The sequence below is a fragment of the Neoarius graeffei genome, chromosome 1 (assembly GCF_027579695.1).
Source record: "Neoarius graeffei isolate fNeoGra1 chromosome 1, fNeoGra1.pri, whole genome shotgun sequence".
NCBI lineage: Eukaryota > Metazoa > Chordata > Actinopteri > Siluriformes > Ariidae > Neoarius > Neoarius graeffei.
The window spans coordinates 72,291,824-72,310,255 of NC_083569.1; the positions used below are offsets into that span (position 1 = coordinate 72,291,824).

Consider the following 18,432-nt stretch of genomic DNA (forward strand, 5'->3'; position numbering starts at 1 on the left):
CTGTGAGGCGACAGCGCTAACCACTGTGCCGCCCTTGCTATGTGATTACTACAAATAGTAATGACTGTACTTGAGGGAAGAAAAACCAAACAGAAATCTAATTCCTCGAAACAGCTAACATTGAAAGTCTAAGGGTAGTTGTTGAATCTGTCAGTACATTTTTAAAAGCACATGACTGTGATTTCAAAACTACACCCACTCCACTATAAAGGTCATGTGGCTAGAAGAACAGTGTTCACAAACTGAAATTAAATAAATGTAAAATACGTTTCCTGTTTGCCATTTTTTCCTGTCACCCCCCCGTACTCAAATACCACTGGCTGCTGGCTGACCTGAACTAATCACTGGTGAGAGAAAGTCACACACAGAGAAGCATGCTTACTTTATTTATTTCCATTAAAAACTATTTACAGGCGTGTGACGTTTTGGTCACCGCTCAAATACTCAACCGAGCGAGCATTCATTCACAGGAGCTGATCGTAGCTTTAAAAAGCCTGTTGTGTTTGTGCCTTCAACAAGACTTAACGTCAGAGAATCTTTAGCTATTCTGTAACACAGGCTGTGTTGTTTCTCTCACGTCTTTGTTTTCACCCCGCATGGGTTTAAATGTAAGATGACGGCACGCTGTACCTGAGGAATCAAAGCTCTCCGAAGCATTATAACTGGCTCCGCTTTAATAAATGCTCATTTGAAACCTGATGTGTGGAAAGTAGCTTTGCACACATTAACCTTATTTCACAGGGTTAAGAAATGTTATTTGATTGTATGCAGTACAATTCTTCCGATATATTTAGAGTAAGAAAGCACTTCCACTTTGCCTCAGACTCTAATGCATGAGTGATGTCCCAGCCAGAATGCACCGGAAAGCTTGACCTGCTCAATAATTACACATTACATCTTGATTCCTTTCTTCATTTTACTTGTTAATTACTGAACTTTGGTTAATATTAAATATATTTGAAGGAGTCTGCTTGGCACTCAGGGCTGAAGTGTACTGCTTTCTGGTTTCTAAGTTGCACGTTTATGAAAAAAAAGCAACAACTATGGACCCTTTTCACTCACGTGACCTTCGTAAGCGCGACTGCCATTTTGGACATGAAGAAATAACGGTTTATGGCACAGACCCTTTCGGTTCTCGCTCATCTAGCTGCTACAATGACTGCTTAGACTGCAACAATAATACCTAACACACATTTAAGTATCCGTCGTAAAGACGTGAAACTCGTCGAGTGACGAGTGTGTTCATTGATAAGCTAACACAATCTAAAAGTAGACATACCATCACACTGCCCTGGCGCTGTGTACAGTTTACCTTCTATGGTTTGTGCACTCACTATTTGCCATTACTTTCTCCAACCCAGTGTTCGAACTATGCCAATATTTTCGGGGGGTCCCTTTTTTTCCCTTGGGGGGGTGCTTGCGCTTGTCTCAGAGCGCGGATCTCCAAACACATGAGAAGCCTATCTTACGCACATATCACGCGGACTCCACACACGCATCGCGTCTGAAGTCATAACTCATCAGGGGAAATCGTGTCCGCATTGGCATGTTCAAAGAACAACCTCGCGTCAACAATGATACCACACGCAAGAAAAAAAACAGTCAGGCTACTCAACACATCTGATCCACAGCAGCACCAAAGCATCACTGGAAATCATGTCAACAACCAATCTTCCATTTCAACACGCGTCAACAAACAAATGGCACCACAAACATGAACGAATCGGTCAGGCTACCGATTCCAAACCCACAGCAGACGAATAATTAAATGCATCTTACCTTAAAGCAGAATTGATCACAAAGGAAGTGTGTTGGCACTGTTGGCACACTTCCTTTCTACTAGTTTGTGTCCCCAACCTGGCAGCAGCAGTCGTTGTCATATCGGTTTATTTTATCTTTGATGTAAACACAACACTTCGGATATGCAAATGCTTCCCGTTACACACGATTGCTATGTCAATAAACATCATTTTGCCAATATTTTAGAGACCATCCATCTTCTCCGTCGGTCAGCATCTGTCGGGATCCGATAAAATGATAAATCTTGCCTTGTGTGTTGATGGTTACTACTGTACATCCAGGTGCACAACAATATAATGGCATGATGGAAGTCTTGCTGAAAGTAAAAACTTTCTTTGATGGCTATATTCCTTTCGATGCTTCGCCGTCGTTCCTCGTTGTCGGCTGTGGTAGACTACTGGTAGTTCATGTCCAAAATGGCAGCCGCGTTTGTCGTGACGTCACGTGAAAAGGGTCCATAGAAAGCCATGATACAAAAAATATAAAGGCTCCACATGCAACAGCTATATATATGTTGTGTATTAAGACACCTCAGTTTCCTTGGATATTATCACTCTTGTGGTATGATCTAAAATCTCTCTTCTAGCCTACCAGCCAACCTTCCATGTCTTCCTGGACTTTAAAATGATACATTTATCATTGATCTCCTCAGTGTAAAGAAGATTATCGTGTTTCTATCTAATACATCAGCACAAATGTGTTTTGACAGTGCGAATGAAATAAGCTGCCATGCTTCCTGGATGACCTGATATTACAATCTCTGATGCTACAGTGATATCAGAGATTGTAATATCGGGTAATATTACAATGATATTACCTGATATTACAACCCCAATTCCAAAAAAGTTGGGACAAAGTACAAATTGTAAATAAAAACGGAATGCAATGATGTGGAAGTTTCAAAATTCCATATTTTATTCAGAATAGAACATAGATGACATATCAAATGTTTAAACTGAGAAAATGTATCATTTAAAGAGAAAAATTAGGTGATTTTAAATTTCATGACAACACCACATCTCAAAAAAGTTGGGACAAGGCCATGTTTCCCACTGTGAGACATCCCCTTTTCTCTTTACAACAGTCTGTAAACGTCTGGGGACTGAGGAGACAAGTTGCTCAAGTTTAGGGATAGGAATGTTGACCCATTCTTGTCTAATGTAGGATTCTAGTTGCTCAACTGTCTTAGGTCTTTTTTGTCGTATCTTCCGTTTTATGATGCGCCAAATGTTTTCTATGGGTGAAAGATCTGGACTGCAGGCTGGCCAGTTCAGTACCCGGACCCTTCTTCTACGCAGCCATGATGCTGTAATTGATGCAGTATGTGGTTTGGCATTGCCATGTTGGAAAATGCAAGGTCTTCCCTGAAAGAGACGTCGTCTGGATGGGAGCATATGTTGCTCTAGAACCTGGATATACCTTTCAGCATTGATGGTGTCTTTCCAGATGTGTAAGCTGCCCATGCCACACGCACTAATGCAACCCCATACCATCAGAGATGCAGGCTTCTGAACTGAGCGCTGATAACAACTTGGGTCGTCCTTCTCCTCTTTAGTCCGAATGACACGGCGTCCCTGATTTCCATAAAGAACTTCAAATTTTGATTCGTCTGACCACAGAACAGTTTTCCACTTTGCCACAGTCCATTTTAAATGAGCCTTGGCCCAGAGAAGACGTCTGCACTTCTGGATCATGTTTAGATACGGCTTCTTCTTTGAACTATAGAGTTTTAGCTGGCAACGGCGGATGGCACGGTGAATTGTGTTCACAGATAATGTTCTCTGGAAATATTCCTGAGCCCATTTTGTGATTTCCAATACAGAAGCATGCCTGTATGTGATGCAGTGCCGTCTAAGGGCCCGAAGATCACGGGCACCCAGTATGGTTTTCCGGCTTTGACCCTTACGCACAGAGATTCTTCCAGATTCTCTGAATCTTTTGATGATATTATGCACTGTAGATGATGATATGTTCAAACTCTTTGCAATTTTACACTGTCGAACTCCTTTCTGATATTGCTCCACTATTTGTCGGCGCAGAATTAGGGGGATTGTTGATCCTCTTCCCATCTTTACTTCTGAGAGCCGCTGCCACTCCAAGATGCTCTTTTTATACCCAGTCATGTTAATGACCTATTGCCAATTGACCTAATGAGTTGCAGTTTGGTCCTCCAGCTGTTCCTTTTTTGTACCTTGAACTTTTCCAGCCTCTTATTGCCCCTGTCCCAACTTTTTTGAGATGTGTTGCTGTCATGAAATTTCAAATGAGCCAATATTTGGCATGACATTTCAAAATGTCTCACTTTTGACATTTGATATGTTGTCTATGTTCTATTGTGAATACAATATCAGTTTTTGAGATTTGCAAATTATTGTATTCCGTTTTTATTTACAATTTGTACTTTGTCCCAACTTTTTTGGAATCGGGGTTGTACAATCTCTGATATTTCAGTGATATTTAACAGTTATTTCACGAAATCGAGTCATATATGAGCTGATTGCATGTAGCGCCGAGTTGGCTGTAAGCTAAGGTGACCAGATTTCTGAGAAGAAAACCCAGTCCTCGAAAAAATCTCCCAGCCTTACTTGCCCAAAAACAATTCCACTTGCCCAGAGCTTTTATTTTATTTTGGAGAGGACAGAATGCAGTTATATATATATATATAGGTGAAGCAGCATAATTATCATAAATCCACAAAACCATCACACCAATAGGGAGGGAAAGTGAAACACAGCGATCCTAGTGGTAGCGTTCCTAAGCCGAGAGCCATGCTACTGAAAATCCCATAGACCCGATTTAAAAAAAAAAATCCCACGAAGTTATGACGTGGAACTTGTACACCCCCAAAAAATATGTTGTATATGTTGGGATTATCTACTAACTGTGAAAGTATCAGGTGAAATTTCGCCGTCTTTTAAAAGATCGAAATTGCGCCTAACCTGTCAGAAACAGACTACAACCAAACTGTCTAGTCAGAGTCGCTCATATTACATCAGCAGTAGGCTTAGCTATCTGATCTGTAATGGTTATCCCCACAAGGGATGCATTTATTATTGGTACAGAAATACTCCGCCAACCACTCTATACAAATCGGCATGTTGATGTAGGCTACTCGCCGGCCGCTACCTGCTACAGATTTGGAAAGGCGCTAGACTTGCGGTGACGTAACATACGCGACGTCGGGTCCATGTAGTCTTTGATCAGCTTATTAAAAAACATTCAAAACAATTCAAATCGGTGGAAAAAATAAAGTATGATCACCAGGATCGATAGAGCTGCCCGACATGCACAACGTATGGAAGCCATTGTCTTAACTTTGAAGTGTAACCCGAAATGTAATTTTTTGAAAAGATATTCCCATTCATTTTGCCATAGAGGTTGGAACGCATCCAGTAGGGGGCGATGAGATTACTTTCCCTCCCTATATATGTAGACACATTCAGAAAGAAAAGTTCTAATAGCAGAGGAATGAATAATTCATGGTATATTAAGCTGTAGAGTTTTTAATTAGTATAATAATAATAATGCTGGAGCTTTGTTTCTGTTATCAGAGGAACACAGTCCTGTGCAAAATGGCACCGTGGAACCAGAGTGTAGTAATGAACCTACAGTTCAAGAGAGTTCTACACACACACACACACACACACACTGAACTTTACAACAGCTGCACACTTGTGAAATGGAAATAAATCGACTCAGGCAGGAAAAACTATTTTGGATAAAATTGTTATTGTCCGTTACCAGTGATGGGAATAACGGCGTTAGAAATAAACGGCGTTACTAACGGCGTTACTTTTTTTAGTGACGAGTAATCTAACTAATTACTTTTTACATCGTTATAACGCCATTCCCGTTACTTACAATAAAATACTATGCGCTACTTTATTAAAGCTGTTCTCATCTGGCACGCTGCTCGTTCAGCCTTTCTTTACTCTGCTTTCGTGTGGGGCGGGGAGACACGAGACAACGGCACAGTAAGCCAATCAGAGTAGATTTGGACAACATACGTAGGTAGGCCACGCCTACTGCACGACTGCGCGCTCTTTCAATCAGAAGACCCAGCGATGGCGAGCGGTCAGCCCAGCACTGCGCTTTCACATTGGAAATACAGCCATTACTTTTCATTACTTGAAATAAAAGGCAAGTGTGTTTACGTGCAATGCACATTATGTCGAGGAACAAAGCGTTTGTCCTCGTCAGTGGCCAGTAATTAGTAACAATTTTAATAACTACAAAAATATATTAAACTTGATAGATGTCTTATCTCACATTGTCCCACAAAAAATATTAATATAGTGTAGATAACGTTACTAATTGGTTCTGTTAAGTGTCCATTTCAGTCATTAAACACATTTAACATTCACTTTTATTATGATTACACTAATTGAATTTGATTTTTTTTTGAGGGGGAACAAAATGTAACGGAATAATTACTTTCCCTGGTAATTAGTTACTTTTATGACAAAGTAACTCCGTTACTAACTCAGTTACTTTTTGGGAAAAGTAACTAGTAACTATAACTAATTACTTTTTGAAAGTAACGTGCCCAACACTGTCCGTTACACACTGATCAACCTGTGTGACTCAGCTGTGCCTTTGAATCGAGAATTAATGAAAAGGGAACTGAACATCTCATCTCATTATCTCTAGCCGCTTTATCCTGTTCTACAGGGTCGCGGGCAAGCTGGAGCCTATCCCAGCTGACTACGGGCGAAAGGCGGGGTACACCCTGGACAAGTCGCCAGGTCATCACAGGGCTGACACATAGACACAGACAACCATTCACACTCACATTCACACCTACGGTCAATTTAGAGTCACCAGTTAACCTAACCTGCATGTCTTTGGACTGTGGGGGAAACCGGAGCACCCGGAGGAAACCCACGCGGACACGGGGAGAACATGCAAACTCCGCACAGAAAGGCCCTCGCCGGCCACGGGGCTCGAACCCGGACCTTCTTGCTGTGAGGCGACAGCGCTAACCACTACACCACCGTGCCACCAGAACTGAACATTAACCGTTTATTGAAATTATTATTACAAGAATGATTATAGTTACTATATAACTACAGCTACAACTGGAATGTGCTGATTCTGTTCATGTTCGTAATTATTGTGCCATCTGCTATTAAATAAAATCTTACAATATTGTTTGAAAGTACAGAGCAAGATATTTTATTTTACAAATAACACTTCAGATATTGTTTTAACAATAATAAGCATCACTGTCCTTGGAGTGAGACATGGACGAGTGCGAATAAGATCTAGCCCACAGTTCAAGTCAAAGCCCTTTGAGAGTAAATGCTTTGGCTTTTCCAACATTCTGTTCCCAAAAGCTGATGTCGGGGAAAAGTCTTTACACAAAGAAGGTTTTCTTGTTTCTGTAGTTTTTTTTTTTTTAAACTGTTCTTCTGTGTCTGGACTTTTTGGGAAAAAGAATGTATATTCCAACATGTAGCTAACGCTAGGCCACAAATCTGCACCGTCACTCCAGTCGTTTCGAGGAATTTTGTACGGATCATAACTGCTAATAAACTCTCATTTCTGTGTATATCTATCCTTCGCTCCTTTCTGACTAAGGTTGTCCAAGTAATCCGGTAGTAGAGCTTTTTTAGCTGTAATTTTCTTCGGACAACAGCAACAGACGCCAGACATCTCCGCTTGGCTTCAGTATGTGAACAGCCAATCAGCGGGTCCCGTATGTGTTTACGATATTTATGTCACGATTTACAACCAATGGGAGACACCCTTTGTCGGCTGTCCACCAATCACAGGCTCCTGTACCACAATGGCAGTATGTTGATAAATATTTAGAAAATAAAAATTATATCATTACGAAATATATGAACCCATCATATAATGGGCACTGTAGGCCAATTCTGCAACTGCTTTAGGTTCCACGTCATTACATGGACCCCTTTGAGCCGAGCTTTTCCAGTACACTCGAACACGCATACTTCGACGAATTATAACCAAAAACAAGGAAATTTGAATGAGTCCCTCAAAATATTTTTTGTACTTTTATATACTGTCATGTTGATGAATAAAACTTTTTAACGCATTTCCTGTGAAACGAGACGAGCTACTTTAGACTGGTTCCCTGCTCTCTTAGCGCCTGTGTGCCTGTGTTGCGTAGGTTGCCAGCACGAACTTTTGTCATCCAATCAGACGATTACCATTAAAGTTTTACTCGTCTTTGCACAGACTTTAGTCGTCTTGGACGATCGGACATGAGGTTTTTCGAGCATTGAAACCGGGGGCATTTTCGGTTCAGCAGTGAAAATATCATTAAAATATCTAATGTATAGATCTTGTAATAAAAAGGGGGGACATTTCTGTTTTTCATGAATTCTGATCATGTAATGCATAAAAAGTGGGGTTTTCCTCACTGAGTGCACTGTCGGCCAATTCTGCAACTGCTTCAGGTTCACATTAATTAAAGAATGTGAAAATCTCTGGTATGGGTTCATAGTTGGGCGGCACGGTGGTGTAGTGGTTAGCGCTGTCGCCTCACAGCAAGAAGGTCCGGGTTCGAGCCCCGGGGCCGGCGAGGGCCTTTCTGTGCGGAGTTTGCATGTTCTCCCCGTGTCCGCGTGGGTTTCCTCCGGGTGCTCCGGTTTCCCCCACAGTCCAAAGACATGCAGGTTAGGTTAACTGGTGACTCTAAATTGACCGTAGGTGTGAATGTGAGTGTGAATGGTTGTCTGTGTCTATGTGTCAGCCCTGTGATGACCTGGCGACTTGTCCAGGGTGTACCCCGCCTTTCGCCCGTAGTCAGCTGGGATAGGCTCCAGCTTGCCTGCGACCCTGTAGAACAGGATAAAGTGGCTAGAGATAATGAGATGGGTTCATAGTTTAGACTTATAGACTCTTGAATTGTAGGTGAACTAAAATAATGTTTTAGACCCATGAAAGTAAATCTATTAAATTAATTACCGTATATGCCACTAGTAATGGACAATGTATTTAAAAATATACAAAACACACAGAACAATTTAAACAAACAGTTTACTTCAATCCAAGTAATTTCAAGGTATGGTAACATTATTATTATTATTATTATTATTATTGAGGATACAAATGATTCCTGATCTCCCATAGCCTAAATTGTAGCCATAGCTGAATTGATGACCGAGCCTAAATTAATAGCCTTAATCAAAATGTGTAGTCCGCTACACATCACTACAAATTACTGACACTTTGGTAACTTTACCATAAGCCCTGCAGCTTTACATAGCCAGCTAGTCTGTGGGATAACATGCCAACGTGTGTGTAAGTTAGCTTATGTCGTTGAACTGTTACAATTTTACCTCAACTAGATTTCTGTTACAGCAACGCTACAGCCAGCAACAACTTCAGCTGACTGACTGGCGCTGCACTGAGCTGAGCTTTCTCCTGCTAGCACTGGTCGCAGTCAGATACAGTGTGTTAGGTCAACCGCTACATCCCAATACAGTGTGACGAGCAATGTTATGTCATATACAACATCGCAAAATGGAGCTTACACATTTAAAGGCTAAATAACATGGATAACAAACAATCAGTGCGTTTACATGCACATAGAGAGAATCGAATTTCTGCCGTTGCTCAACTGAAATCGAAGTTCAAAATGCCATGTATACACCTTAATTCGGCTGAAATTGAACCGAACTTGATTTCTCGGAATCGAGCTACACGACCTAGATTATGCGATTTCCGCCGAGCTACTTAGTGCATGTAAACCCTATCGAGCTACGTATTCAAGCTACTTACTTCAGCACTGCCCCTTCCGGAAGTGACGAGTGACGAGACCACAAGCGGGAAACACAACAGCCTCGGTCGGCATGACAACGAATCATGACAACGGCATGAATCTTTTCTTTTTGTGGCATTGTTTGCACTGTTAAAATGTAGCTCACTTACTGTATCACCAAATACATCTGTACAGCTGTTGCATAGCTGTGAATTGTGTACATAAACAAGTCATTGTATTTGTGTGTGTGTGTGTGTGTGTGTGTATATATATATATATATATATATATATATATATATATATATATATAATGTATGTATGTCCAACATCTGAAGAATGTCAATAAAAACAAAACAATTGAACTTTTTGTGTGTTTATTAAGACATAAGTTAAATTGTAAGCAAAAAAAAAAATTTTTTTTGTAAGCAAAAAATGGACTTTAGAAAACTATTATTGTGCAAAATAAGTTGTCTTACAAAACAGTGGTCTGCGCCGGACAGTTTGTAGCCATACAGTCTGTTAGAGCAAGCCTAACAGCTTGAACACGGAACTGCCAGTGTTGCCAGATTGGGGGTTTTAAGTGCATTTTAGCGGATTTGAACATGTTTTGGGCTGGAATACGTCAGCAGTATCTGGCAACACTATAGCTCTTCTTCATGACGACAACCGGAAGTGTACCAACACGATGGGGCGTGTAGCGCCACGTGTGGCTCGGGTGCACAATGCACCTTGCACAATAGCCCGATTTCACTTGTGCATGTAGGATTGGATTTCTCTGGCACCCCTGCTGGGACCCTTTGCTCGATTACCGACAGCAGCTCGATTTGGACGTGCATGTAAACGTACTGAATGTCACTTAAGCCTCCAAGAAAAGACTATGGTTCACCTGTCCAGAGTGGATGAAGCGATCTGTCAAAGCTGAATGAATGAATGACGTTAGTTTAGGCAAAGATTCTAGCACTCTGCTAAAAAGTTGTTCCTCAGCTCCACCAATCAAAATACTGGAAAGGCGATCACCAGAGGTGTTCCAGGGCGGATCCAGGAAAATGGGAAGGGGGGGTGTCAACCCAGTAAGGCTGTAGAAGTAAGGCCCCCAGAAGCTCTGCAGTTTTTAAATGCCCAGAGATGCATTTTGAGCTGTCAGAGCATGATGTAAATGAAATCTCTTTTGAAAGAAAATGACCATATCAAAAATATGTTTTAAAAGTAGGAACTTTCCAAACCATTTTATTAGTCACTGGAAATGACATTGTCAGAGTTGCCGGTATGTGTGTTGAACATAATTACAACTGATATGGGCCATTTTCAAAAAATTGTACCAATTATGGTAAAGAAATGAAAAAAAAAATTGTCACTCTTTCTATAAATGTACAAAAGGATTGCCTATTGATTAAAATCAACTCCTACTAATCAGCAAAGCTAGATTCCTATTATTTTTTATAAAAAAATTTATTTTTCTGAAATTGTGGCTTTCTTTACCGTTACCATACCAAAAAAGCTTTTATTATATTTCATCTGGTACACAATGACTTAAAATATCTCATCTCATCTCATTATCTCTAGCCGCTTTATCCTTCTACAGGGTCGCAGGCAAGCTGGAGCCTATCCCAGCTGACTACGGGTGAAAGGCGGGGTACACCCTGGACAAGTCGCCAGGTCATCACAGGGCTGACACATAGACACAGACAACCATTCACACTCACACCTACGGTCAATTTAGAGTCACCAGTTAACCTAACCTGCATGTCTTTGGACTGTGGGGGAAACCGGAGCACCCGGAGGAAACCCACGCGGACACGGGGAGAACATGCAAACTCCGCACAGAAAGGCCCTCGCCGGCCACGGGGCTCGAACCCAGGACCTTCTTGCTGTGAGGCGACAGTGCTAACCACTACGCCACCGTGCCGCCATTGACTTAAAATATTTTAAATTCAATTCTATTTGCCTATTTGGCCCGGAAATCTAGAGAAAAACAGACATTTATGCATGATTTTCTCTTTACCGTTACCAAAGTTTCTTTACCGTTATTAGGAATGGTAACGGTAAAGAAAGTATATGGTAACGGTAAAGAGGTGTCTCATTCTCTTACAACACAGCATGACTGTTATGCTTTCAAATAATTGCTCATATTTCATCACTCAAACTTAATCAACAACTACAAATAGTTTCTATTTGATCACTGATATCTATAAGATGATATGTGCATCACGGTAAAGAAAGTATATTTGTGTGACATGAGTAATTAATGAAATGTTTTGCTCACCTTTCAGCCTCCACTGCCTCAAAAAAATTCAAAATGGAGTCCCAACATCCTGGCACTTCAGGATATCGAACAGCTCCCTCTTTAACAAGCACTAGGAACTAATTATTTTCAAAAATGTTTTTGGGTAACGGTAAAGAAACTAAAGTAACACAACAATATTTTTTGAATTTATAAAAAAAAGCAAATCAGATAATGTACTCAATACTTTTGTTTAAACACCTAATTAGTTATTTTTGTGAAAAATAAAATTTACTCCTGAGTAAGTTCAAGAATGTAAGATATATTTATGAATAATTAGTTTTTGCATTGGTAACGGTAAAGAAAAATTCTAACATAAATCACTCTTATTTTTCTTATTAAATAAGATAAAAACTTCAGTATGAAAATTTAGAGAGGTTTTTATTGTCTATGCAGTTATGTGAATCATTTTTCAATTAAACCCCTCTGTTCTGATGAGAAACTGAAAAATAAGTGAAGACTTCTTCTTTACCGTAATAGGTACATTTTTTTGAAAATGGCACATATATAGTAATATTTCTGAAAGTTGCGTTGTCAGGCCATTATTAAAAAATGTTCTGTTTCCGGTCCACCGGCCGGGTGAGTGCCGTTTGTGCAGTTGAATTTTTTTTTTAACGCCGGGTTTTCGACATTTTTTTCGGGTTTGTAAATCTAAAATCAAACTTGACATTTCTGCATTCCCAGGGCTTTCCACTAAGGCTCATACTAGCCAGCCATGACAAATAAGTAGCCGGGGGGAGTAAACACAAAATAAACTCCTGTGCACGCAGTTCCCAGGATTAAATGTATTTTCCACAGACCATTTATTTATTCACTTTACTCAAATACAAAGTAAAATGGCAGTAAATCTTCTTTCTTTTCTTGCGTATTGCATCATGAGGCGTTCCTGGCTTGTAAATCTCTTATTTTTGGTGCATGACACATTCACGCAGCTGAGCATGCTATGAATTAACAACGACAACGGTCTGCAGTGGTGGCTACACAATTAAACACTCAGCGAACATTTCTCCATTTGTGTATGAAAATACACTCCAGTGACTCAGTTTGGTTTCATTTACAACCAACGGTGTCTTTTGATGCCAGCACGTAATTGAACGAGAGAAGACTGGTTTACCGGAGACAAAATAAGCGTCATCTCTGCTTCTGTTCCCTCCGATGTCAACTCCGACACACTACTGCCTCCGCCGAGTGCGCACGCACACACCGCATGTCGGGGCCGCGGATGAGTTACTCTCCCTTGATCAACGAAGTCGGCGGGGAATTTGTGGTTATTATCGGTACAAACAGCGCGAATCACAACTTAAATGAGTGCGGTTCAGTTTGACATTATTATCAGTCCGTTAGATAAACATTTAATTTTATTAAAATCGAAAATTAATATTTAGAGCCTGTGGGCTACAAAAATAATAGTCATTAAAGTAGCCGGCTGGACTTAATTGTGTAGTCGGCTGTATGGCCGGCAGCCGGCGCTTGTGGAAAGCCCTGCATTCCGCGCAGAATATAGAACTGAATCAGGTCTGCGCATGCGCCGTGCGGCACAAAAAAACGGCAGCCACCATGAAGGAAGGAGATCCGGAGTTTTCAAACATTTGCTTAAGTGTGAAATCGCAAAACGGTATTCTAGCGAACAACAAAATAGTAAAGATTCAGAAAAACAAATCATTCAGTGATCATTTTAATAGTGTAATTTCATCCGAACTAGGCCTAACGCTCGATTTAGAACTACAAAAAGTCCGTGTGTCGGACATTTTAAGTACCTTTGTAAAAGTTTTGCAAATGTTGCAGTCAGCATTTAAAATGCTAACTTAAAGTTTTTGTACAAGTTTCAGTTGATTAAACTGTCATATTTTATTAAATGTGTCTGCTTTTGTAATAAAAAAAGTACTGAAAGAAAAAGCAAACACAGCATTGCGATTTCTTATCCATCCATTAAAAAAAAAATCCCTCCCTCCCGACTGAAAATTTTTTTGCTCACCCGGTGGACAGGAAACGGATTTTTTTTAAGGATGGCCTCATATAATGCATTACCACATGACACACTACAGTGTAGTACACTGACCACAAAACACCTTATATCAGTAGATTATTACTATTTTAGCAACTGCAGTCGGAGCTCGTGCTCAGGATAAGAGAGTGAATATACCCTGGTACACTGAGGGGATATAAGTGGCCACTTAAGACAGAGCTTAATGCCGAGATAACTATAAACAAAGACTGCAAGAGTTGCTTGTCTATAATACAGAGTCAGTAACTGCAGTCTGAGCTCCTGAGTCTAATAGACTGAGATAAGTATACAGTGATTGTGTGAGTTGTTTCTTATAATAAAAGTCTTAGTTCCCAAGACTCGGGATTTCAAGCAGATTTTCTTCGGAGCCACTGCAAAAATCAACGTCTGTCACAGGCCTATCCAGCCGCTGTTTGAAAACTCAAAGTGAGGCTCACTCCCAAATGGCACGTATCCCATGTACATACACAGGGTATAGTGAGTAAAGGGATACCCTATTAATGAGTACGAGCAGTAGCTGAACAGTTGACGTGTGTGTGTGTGTGTGTGTGTGTGTGTGTGCGCAGTAAGCCTGCTGCAGCATCTCATCATTTTGGCTTGTGAACATGCATGTTAACAATACCATAAAGATAAAAGAATGGTGCACATCCTTTACATGTAGTCTACAGTGCAGCTCGGAAATACAGTCTGTTATTATGTCGATGCACAAAGTTTCCGCGCCCTCTTAAAATCCAACAGGATTCACTGAGCTTGCTTTTCACTGCATTCGTGTCACAAGTTATTTTGTTTATTTTTTAGACCTTTTTAATTAAATAAAAAACGGCGGGCATATCTCGGTATCTGCAACGCTAAAACTTTTTTTTTTTGACGGCATGTGGCCCCGCTTAAATCCGCACCAGTGTTCTAGATTCTAGAACATCTCTGCTATCAGCCTGAACCTGTCTTAAAGTGCATATCACGGGTAAATTCAGGAGCAAGATCAGTGTAATTCTCATATTTTATATTAAACTTTGGTCAAATATCTGTCACAGTTTGCATTTTCTGCAATTTTTTGTACCTTGCGCAATACCAGAAAAATTCAGTTGAAATCAAGCCATTTGAGGCGAATTGGTCCGCCGCTGAAAAAACTTGGCATTTGGATTTCCCGGCAAACATTGATTTTCGTGGCGTCGCGTGTGGGACGCCTCCTTCTGAATCCTACGTCAGCGCTGGTTTGTTTATGAGGAAACGACCTGGTGGTTTTCTGCAAATTTCTTCAACGTTATCACGTAATTATTAAAATGGTTAACAGATGTATCGTAGGAGGGTGTAACAACACCAATCTTGATGGGATTGGTACTCGTCGTTTCCCAAAAGACCGGACAATGAGAGAGAAATGGGAGCGCTTGGTCTACACAGGCTGTGCACTGAAACCGTGCAAAGCTCGCGCAGCCTGCTGGCGCTTCCGCAGGTGACGTCACGAATCTGGCTCCAGACTCCCTTGGGATTTTTCCAGACGCGTTTTGTTATTTTATTTTTTTCTGCTGTAGACAGATGGCCTTGTGCAAAATTACCCTTCTGGATGAGTGTGTAAAGGGACATACTTTCATATAAAAAACAAAACAAAACAGAAATTGGTCCAGAATATGCACTTTAAAGTGATCTACAAAACGATACGCGAGGCGTCTGCTGAAACCTGGTAGACATTTCGGTTGGGGTTTTTTTTTCAGTCTTTTTTTTCTTTTCGGGTCTGTTGGTCATGGTTACAAACGGGGACATTTCTGGGGACAGCTCCAGCCAGAAAACGGGGAAAACATCTGGTCACCCTACTATAAGCCATGTACGATGAGATTGAGTGGAATAACTGTTTTATTCTATCCACATTCACTGGATTTTGAGAAACAGAGCATCTTTATTTTTTTTTGCAAATTCAATAAATAAAAACTTTTATACAAAACGTCCGACAAAATCATTTCTGCTTAGAATGTAAACAAACCGGCGAAATGACAGGAGCAGTTTGTGAAAAATGCAATGATCATTTTTGAAAAATAACAAAAGATTCGTTCTTGCCATCAAATGCTTTTATACTCCATATTTTGTTGCTTTGGGCGGCACGGTGGTGTAGTGGTTAGCGCTGTCGCCTCACAGCAAGAAGGTCCTGGGTTCGAGCCCCGGGGCCGGCGAGGGCCTTTCTGTGTGGAGTTTGCATGTTCTCCCCGTGTCCGCGTGGGTTTCCTCCGGGTGCTCCGGTTTCCCCCACAGTCCAAAGACATGCAGGTTAGGTTAACTGGTGACTCTAAATTGACCGTAGGTGTGAATGTGAGTGTGAATGGTTGTCTGTGTCTATGTGTCAGCCCTGTGATGACCTGGCGACTTGTCCAGGGTGTACCCCGCCTTTCGCCCGTAGTCAGTTGGGATAGGCTCCAGCTTGCCTGCGACCCTGTAGAAGGATAAAGCGGCTAGAGATAATGAGATGAGATGAGATTTTGTTGCTTTTTTTTGTATTTTTTTAGGCATTTTGTTTTTGAAGTGTGTTTTTATTTTGTCCTCGGTTGGTTCAGCAACACCACTGCCATTTAGTTTTTCTCTACTCACGGTCTATGAGCGGATACCCTAGTAGTACAGTAGCCAATCAGTGTGCGAATGCTCATATCCAGTGAATGTGGATAGAATAATACCTGATATAACAATGTCTAAGGCCAACCCCCAGTATTTTTGAAAATGTGCTAGTATTTGCACATTAATTTAGCGTAAGTTCAGAAATAATAAAAATATGATTGCAAGATACGTTGGAGTTGCTTGTGTATATTTAGTTTGTCTTAATTATCTTTTTACTTTTAGCTTGTGTCCTCAGATGTTCCTGCAGCAGAACCTGCACCGCCTCCGGTGGAGGTCCGAGCTCAACCTTCACCTCCTCCTCCCCCTCTTCCCCCTCCTCCAGCTGAGAGGACTGGGGGCATTGGAGACTCAAGACCCCCCTCATTCCAGTAGGCATCATCTCAACCTCTTTTAGACCCTTTTACTTTAATAGTGTTGACCCAGGGATTTGTACCTGGCACAGCATCATGATCTCAGTCAACAGTGATGTTTAATGTTGGTGCAATGAAGGTACAATATTTACATGTATTTATTCCAACTGTACACCACTGTATGGGACTTGGCCCACACAACGTGCTGGCACAGTTTGCTTCTTTGTCAAAGTTGGAGCAAATATCTATAAATACTTAATATGTAAGTATAAATGTGTGGCGGTTTGAATTACAACCCCGATTCCAAAAAAGTTGGGACAAAGTACAAATTGTAAATAAAAATGGAATGCAATGATGTGGAAGTTTCAAAATTCCATATTTTATTCAGAATAGAACATAGATGACATATCAAATGTTTAAACTGAGAAAATGTATCATTTAAAGAGAAAAATTAGGTGATTTTAAATTTCATGACAACATCACATCTCAAAAAAGTTGGGACAAGGCCATGTTTCCCACTGTGAGACATCCTCTTTTCTCTTTACAACAGTCTGTAAACGTCTGGGGACTGAGGAGACAAGTTGCTCAAGTTTAGGGATAGGAATGTTAACCCATTCTTGCCTAATGGAGGATTCTAGTTGCTCAACTGTCTCAGGTCTTTTTTGTTGTATCTTCCGTTTTATGATGCGCCAAATGTTTTCTATGGGTGAAAGATCTGGACTGCAGGCTGGCCAGTTCAGTACCCGGACCCTTCTTCTACGCAGCCATGATGCTGTAATTGATGCAGTATGTGGTTTGGCATTGTCATGTTGGAAAATGCAAGGTCTTCCCTGAAAGAGACGTCGTCTGGATGGGAGCATATGTTGCTCTAGAACCTGGATATACCTTTCAGCATTGATGGTGTCTTTCCAGATGTGTAAGCTGCCCATGCCACATGCACTAATGCAACCCCATACCATCAGAGATGCAGGCTTCTGAACTGAGCGCTGATAACGTGTCGTCCTTCTCCTCTTTAGTCCGAATGACACGGCGTCCCTGATTTCCATAAAGAACTTCACATTTTGATTCGTCTGACCACAGAACAGTTTTCCACTTTGCCACAGTCCATTTTAAATGAGCCTTGGCCCAGAGAAGACGTCTGCGCTTCTGGATCATGTTTAGATACGGCTTCTTCTTTGAACTATAGAGTTTTAGCTGGCAACGACGGCTGGCACAGTGAATTGTGTTCACAGATAATGTTCTCTGGAAATATTCCTGAGCCCATTTTGTGATTTCCAATACAGAAGCATGCCTGTATGTGATGCAGTGCCGTCTAAGGGCCCGAAGATCACGGGCACCCAGTATGGTTTTCCGGCCTTGACCCTTACGCACAGAGATTCTTCCAGATTCTCTGAATCTTTTGATGATATGATGCACTGTAGATGATGATATGTTCAAACTCTTTGCAATTTTACACTGTCGAACTCCTTTCTGATATTGCTCCACTATTTGTCGGCGCAGAATTAGGGGGATTGGTGATCCTCTTCCCATCTTTACTTCTGAGAGCCGCTGCCACTCCAAGATGCTCTTTTTATACCCAGTCATGTTAATGACCTATTGCCAGTTGACCTAATGAGTTGCAATTTGGTCCTCCAGCTGTTCCTTTTTTGTACCTTTAACTTTTCCA

The 18,432-nt window shown here is 41.0% G+C and overlaps 1 protein-coding gene across 1 annotated transcript in view; it reads left to right on the forward strand.

The window, feature by feature from the left end:
• dvl2 (dishevelled segment polarity protein 2) overlaps positions 1–18,432 on the forward strand; it is an 81,810-nt gene that overhangs the window by 35,434 nt on the left and 27,944 nt on the right. The window contains exon 4 of the mRNA XM_060920967.1: positions 16,639–16,784. Within this exon, the coding sequence (XP_060776950.1) occupies positions 16,639–16,784 (146 nt within the window). The remainder of the gene's footprint in view (positions 1–16,638; positions 16,785–18,432) is intronic.